This window comes from Arvicanthis niloticus, chromosome 6 (genome assembly GCF_011762505.2).
Source record: "Arvicanthis niloticus isolate mArvNil1 chromosome 6, mArvNil1.pat.X, whole genome shotgun sequence".
Classification (NCBI taxonomy): domain Eukaryota; kingdom Metazoa; phylum Chordata; class Mammalia; order Rodentia; family Muridae; genus Arvicanthis; species Arvicanthis niloticus.
Window position 1 is genome coordinate 23,492,171 of NC_047663.1, and position 6,499 is coordinate 23,498,669.

At 52.9% G+C, this 6,499-nt stretch overlaps 1 protein-coding gene across 1 annotated transcript; it reads left to right on the forward strand.

Annotated features, from left to right (window-relative positions):
- Nucleotides 1-186: 186 nt before the first annotated feature.
- Gjd3 (gap junction protein delta 3) lies at nucleotides 187-3,293 on the forward strand. The gene has a single exon (XM_034504494.2). The coding sequence runs from the start codon at nucleotides 425-427 to the stop codon at nucleotides 1,259-1,261; it is 837 nt and encodes a 278-aa protein (XP_034360385.1). The 5' UTR covers nucleotides 187-424; the 3' UTR covers nucleotides 1,262-3,293.
- The last annotated feature ends 3,206 nt before the right edge of the window (nucleotides 3,294-6,499 follow it).

Here is a 6,499-nt window from a genome sequence, read left to right on the forward strand (position 1 = left end):
CGGCCTGGCCCTCCCCTTGCTCCCAGGGGTCTCAAATAGAAGGAACGTGGAATTTCAGACTCCAGCAGCCGCTCTTGCTCCTGGAAATCATCCTGGCGCAAAAAGCCAGGCCAGCAAGGTTGGCCCTGCTGGAGAACCTAGAATCTGGGAGACTTTAGGGTTTCTCTAGCCAAGCGGGCTGAGACCAGGAATTCCCCCCCGAGGTGCGGGAGAATCCCTCCTCAGCACCCCTCTATGCCTAGATGAAGGAATCCCATAGCTGAGGATGGATACTCTCACACTCAGGAGAATTAACTCACTGAACCCCACGAAATCTCCTTCCCCTGGCGCCCTCCGAGATTAGAGATTGTAGAGGAACGGGGTGGGGGCGGGGGTTGTTCAGTCTGTCCCAGCCTAACTACCCCCTTTCCTCGTCCCCAGCGTCATGGGGGAGTGGGCGTTCCTAGGCTCCCTGCTGGACGCGGTGCAGCTGCAGTCGCCGCTCGTGGGTCGCCTCTGGCTGGTGATCATGCTGATCTTCCGCATCCTGGTGCTGGCCACGGTGGGAGGCGCCGTGTTCGAGGACGAGCAGGAGGAGTTCGTGTGTAACACGCTGCAGCCCGGCTGTCGCCAGACCTGCTACGACCGCGCCTTCCCGGTGTCCCACTACCGCTTCTGGCTCTTCCACATCCTGCTGCTGTCGGCGCCGCCGGTGCTGTTCGTCATCTATTCGATGCACCAGGCCAGCAAGGAGGCGGGTGGCGCGCAGGCGGCTCCGCCGTGCGCGCGCGGCCGTGCCGAGGTGCCGTGCTCCCCGTGCGCCCTGCGCGCTCGCCGCGCGCGCCGCTGCTACCTGCTGAGCGTGGCTCTGCGCCTGCTCGCCGAGCTGGCCTTCCTGGGTGGCCAGGCGCTGCTCTACGGCTTCCGTGTGGCCCCGCACTACGCGTGCGCCGGGCCACCTTGCCCGCACACGGTCGACTGTTTCGTGAGCCGGCCCACCGAGAAGACGGTCTTCGTGGTCTTCTACTTCGCCGTCGGGCTGCTGTCGGCGCTGCTCAGCGTGGCGGAGCTGGGCCACCTGCTCTGGAAGGGTCGCCAGCGCGCCAAGCTGCTCCCGCCGCCGCCGCCGTCGCCCTCTCTGCCTTCGCAGCGCGGGGACCCCGATCCCTTCGGTCCGCCAGCCTACGCGCACCGCTCGCCGGCCGGCGACAGCGAGGGCGAGGGCGGCAGCGGTCACAGCAAAGCGTCGCTGGCCACCCTGCGCCAGGACCTGGCCATCTAGCGGCGAGATCGGAGGCTGGATGTCAGCACCCGGGTCCTTGGAGGCTTCTGAAAGACTGTAGGACCCTGCCTGAGCAGAAGATGAGCAGAGGGGGACCCCCACCCCCGGCAGAAAATACGCAGAGGGGACCGCCGGGGTTCGGGTGGGGGTGGTGTCGCACTTCCTAGTGCTGGTTACTGCAGCCGCGTTGAATCAGGGAGGCTCCTCCGTGTTGTGATCCCAGCAGAAAGGGAGAATCCCAAATGCTCCTCTGAGAGGAGGCAGACGGGCAGTGGATGACCTGATTGTTGCACGGGAGACAAAAATCAACAGTTATGGCAGCATTCCCAGATCCACTGCTAATCAGAGAGTTCTCTGTGAGCTCTCTGTACACACAAGCACACTGGATACACTCAGATGGGTTGGATGCACGAGCACAGAAAACCTCTGTGAGCTGTGTGTATTTGCATGTGTACGCTTGTGAGGGTCCGCACACGTGTGTGTGTGTGTGTGTGTGTGTGTGTGTCCCCACAAGTACACACCTCCCAAATGACGGGAGATACAGACCTGGGTTGTAAGGGTACATGTATGTCCTTGTGGGCACTTTGTGGGTGCATGTATGCATGCATCCTGTGTAAGCTCTGTGTACACACCTGTACACACACATTTTGTGTGTGCATCTGCCATCACTGTCAGTCACTACCAGAACTCAGTTGTAGGGGCAGCCAAGATGGCTTCCTCCCTATTGACCTAACCCAGCCAGCTGTGAGGGCATCAGTGTCCTTAGCAGGGACAGAAGGCAAGGAGAGTCCTGTTCAGTCATCATCCTGTAGTCTGTGCTCTGAGCCCAGGGGCCAGGCCGGGTAGCCACGCCCCGCCGCGGAGGCGGACTGGGAGTCGGGCTGGACCTGAACCAGACAGCGCTGTTCTTTTGGCTCAATTCATCTCTAGTCCCACCCATCACCGCTCCTGTAATCTGTAAACATGGTTGAGTCCTTTCCGTCCTCAAGAAAAACTGCCCTTCGAAGAGACATGTTTCTGGGTCCCCATTCCCGTGCAACTAGCCCTACTCCTAGCCCAGACTTTCAAAGAGATGCCACATGGCAGGTCACCCCTCTGTCTGTCTTCTCACCTGTCTTCCTCCTTTGTTGCCTGTGTGGCCATTCCAAATACCCTCACCGGGACCAAGTGATAAATCCTGACAGACTAGGACTGGCTGCCTTCCCCGGCACCTCTGGCTCTCTCCGATCTGTTGCCCAGGCCCTGCCTTTAGGCACCATACTCCAAACTGCTCATTCTTGCCCACACCAGCCTTCCCTCTGTCCTTTATGTGCCAAATCGCCGCCCACCTGAGAGCCTTACTTGACCCTTGAGGGATTCCCTGTTCTTGGAGTAGAAGCAGCCATTTCCCCTGGCTTCCTGCACACTGGACTCCCCTTGGCTGGGCCTCCACCCCCTCCCCCCACCTTGCCATCTGTCAAACCAGCCTGAAGTTTCTGTTCCCAGCAAGCATGCCCACCTGGGATGCCAGTTTTAGACATGCTGTCGGGTACAGTCTTACTTCCTGAAGCCCTGCCCCCTACCACTGCCTGCCTTTGTCTTTTGGTCTCATTTGAAGAAAACGTGCCTCCAGGTATGGCCTCAAGCTAGAGTCAGGCATCCCATGTTCCAGCCATGTTCCATCTGGGCATGACATACAGTGCTTTGGGGCCACTCCATCAGGACGCTGCAGCTCACGCACATGCTCCCAGTGGAAATGTCTGGCTCTCTAATGTTGGGTAGTTCTTTGTCTACAGCCTGGAGCCTTCCACGCAAGCATACATGTGATGTCCAGCTGCCTTCCAAAGATAGTCACTCAACAAATATTGGTTCAAGATCACTATCCAATACGATTGTACATGAGGCACAAAGTAAATTGTTTGTTTGGTTTGATTTTGATTTTTGAGATAGGATCTCTCTACATAGAGAGATAGCCCTATCCTGGCTGGCTAGGAACTCACTATGTAGACCAGGTTGGCCTCAAATTCAGTGAGATCGAACTACCTCTGTCTCCAACTGCCGGGATTAAGGGCATGCATGCACCCCCCTACGTCCAATTTACAATGTAATTTCCAATTTTCATTCAACCACATTAAAGAAAAAAAAAAAAAAGGAAACAGGCAAGATTGATGTTATTTTCTTTAACCCACTTTATCCAAAATAGTTCCATTTGAGTGTATTGTCAGTGACCGGAAGGATCACGGAGATATTTCCCCGTTCTTTTCCTTACACAACTCTAAAGTATACTTTACACATAAGGTACACTCCAGTTCAAACCAGCCCAGTCTGCACACCTGGCTAGTGGCTGCCACATGCAGCACAGATCCAGATGTTGGCTACAGGTCAGCACCTCTGACAGAGTTTGGATTCTGGTGGGAAAGACATCAGAAAAGATAAGGGAAGAGTGATGTTCCCAAGGAGGTGACACTTAAGGGACCAGTCGTGAGGCTGTTGCCAAGAAAAGCATTCAGATGGTCAGTGCCAAAGCCAGCAGAGAGACCAGTGTGGCTGGAGCTGAATGAGCATCATCGAAAGGGCCGGCAACTTGGAAACAGGACGACTGGTCTCAATCAGTCCACTCTGTTACTGGATCCTCCATCCCGTGGGACCACCTCTGCCAGCTCTTGTCCAGCCATCTTCAGTTTATTTTCTGTAAGACACAAGTCACCTACACCTCTCCTTTGACTTTGTCATCAGCATCTCCTGTGTCGGCTCTTCTCAGGCCCTGGAGAAGCTGCCCAGGGTCAGCTGCTGCCTAGAGCTGCCCCACAGACTCTGCTCCTGGCCTGCTCGCTCCTTCTGAACACATCTTGCCAGTGTCACTCTCCCTTCAGGGCTGAATCCTGCTCCTGCCACCTGTCCCAGTCTCTATAACTGCACCTACTCCATATTGACTCACAACCAGATGTGAGCTACTGACAAATTCTGGTCAGCACAAACCACCTAATTACCCCCATCCCTTCCTCTCCCCCCTCCCCCCCCCCCCCCCCCCCCCCCCAGTTACTGTCCTGAAGGAGGTGGACTCATCCACAAAGATTCCTGAGTCTCCATGGGGAAACACTTCTGACTTGGGTCTATTACCAATCTTCTGAGTCCCTCTGTTTGTGGGGGATGAGTCTTGGCTAGGGGTGTGTCTGCCTCCAGGGGACATTCCCACAGCCTTCGAGGAAGCGTGGGTATCCAAAGAGTAAAGGCTTCAGACAGACTTCAGTTTTGTGGAGTGCTTGGGGGAGCAGGAAGCCTCGGGGATCCTAGCACTTGGGAGGTGGAGGCATGAGGATCAGAAATTCAAGGTCATCTTTGGTTAGTGAATTCAGGGTCATCCTGGGATCCCCGAGACCCTGTTCAGAAGCAGAGGGTTGAGTGGGCTGGAGCGAACTCTGTGTGGAGGCTCACCACTGTAATCTCAGAGTCTGAGAGGTTGATGCAGGAAAACCCCAAATTCCAGGCCCGCCTGGGCTACACAGCAAGACCAACAGAGGTGTGGAATGTTGTTGACCTTTGTGAGTACCCAGGATAAACTCTCACAGAAAAAAAAAAAAAAATCCCATCCAAAATGTCACCACTGGAGCTGGATTACATTAAAAGAATGTTTTTAAAAAAATTAAAAATTCCAGCAGTGAGGATGCACACTTTTAATCCCAGAACTTGGGAGGCACAGCAGGAGAAGCTGTGTGGAAACGGGGTCACCAAGCCCCACCCCTAGCTGAGGAGCCACTGGCAGTTGCTAGCTCCTTGGAGAGGGAGTGAGTTTTCTTTAGGGATGATCTAGCAAGTGGCCCAACGCCTATGGGTGTATAAGCAGCATGAAGTAGACTCAGTGGGTTTTTAAATAGGGCACATGAGGCTGGAGAGATGGCTCAGTGGTTAAGAACATTGGCTGTTCTTCCAAAAGACCAAGGTTCAAATCCCATCACCCACATAGCAGTTCATAACTGCCTGTAATTTCAGTTCAGATCTGACAGCCTCACACAGACATACATGAAGGCAGAATACTGATGTAAATAAAGTTTAAAAAATAAAAAGGGTACACGAAGTTGTAGGGGGCACTGGTAAGGGGGGAGAAGTGGAGGTGCGGGGATAGAGGTGTATTTGATCAAAATTCGGTATACAAAAGTATAAAATCTCAAAAAAAAAAAAGGTAGTTGAAGACTTCAAATATACACAAAATCGTCAAACTTTCAAAAAAAAGTTTTTAAAGATTTATTTTATTATTATTGTTATTTTTTTCTTTTTGGTTTTTCGAGACAGGATTTCTCTGTGTAGCCATGGCTGTCCTGGAACTCACTCTGTAGACCAGGCTGGCCTCGAACTCAGAAATCGCCTGCCTCTGCCTCCCAAGTGCTGGGATTAAAGGTGTGTGCCGCCACCACCACCTGGCAAAGATTTATTTTATATATATATATATATATATATATATATATATATATATATATATATATACTGTAGCTGTCTTCAGACACACCAGAAGAGGGCATCAGATCCCATTACAGATGGCTGTGAGCCATCATGTCATGTGGTTGCTGGGAATTGAACTCAGGACCTCTGGAAGAGCAGTCAGTGCTCTAACCACTGAGACATCCCTCCAGCCCCCAGAGTATTTTACTACATATCCGTGTGCATACGTGTATGTATGTCCACAATGTGAATGGAGGTCCTGTGGAAGTTGGTTCCCTCCTCGCCTGGGTCCTGGGGATCAGACTCAGGTTGTCAGGCTTGCTGGCAAGTTCCTTTCCTGCTCTGCCATGTCACCAGCCCTCACACAACTTTCAGAGTGTCCCATTGAACATTCACATAGTCAAAACCCACTTGGAGGGCCCTGAGAGATGGCTGGGCATCTTAGAAGGCATACTGTTCTTTCAGAGGACTTGAGTTCAGTTCCCAGCACCCAAGTCAGGTGACTCCATCTCCACAGGACCCACCATCCTCTTTTAGCGTCTGTGGGTATCTATTTATAGCATGTGCATGCTCTCTTCAGACACCAGTTGAGGGCATGGGATCCCATTACAGATGGTTGTTGGGAATTGAACTCAGGACCTCTGGAAGAGCAGTCAGTGCTCTAACCACTGAGACATCCCTCCAGCCCTAAAGTATTTATTAATGTAGCGAAATGTCCTACTCTGTTCCTGCTCTATAATGCTGATAGCAAACATCCTGGATTTTGCTTTTTTAGGGCAAGATTATGTAGTCCAGGCCAATCTGGAACTTGCTGTGTTATAC

Coding starts and splice junctions, on each gene's coding strand:
- Gjd3 (XM_034504494.2), top strand. CDS start 425: ATGGGGGAGTGGGCGTTCCTAGGCTCCCTGCTGGACGCGGTGCAGCTG.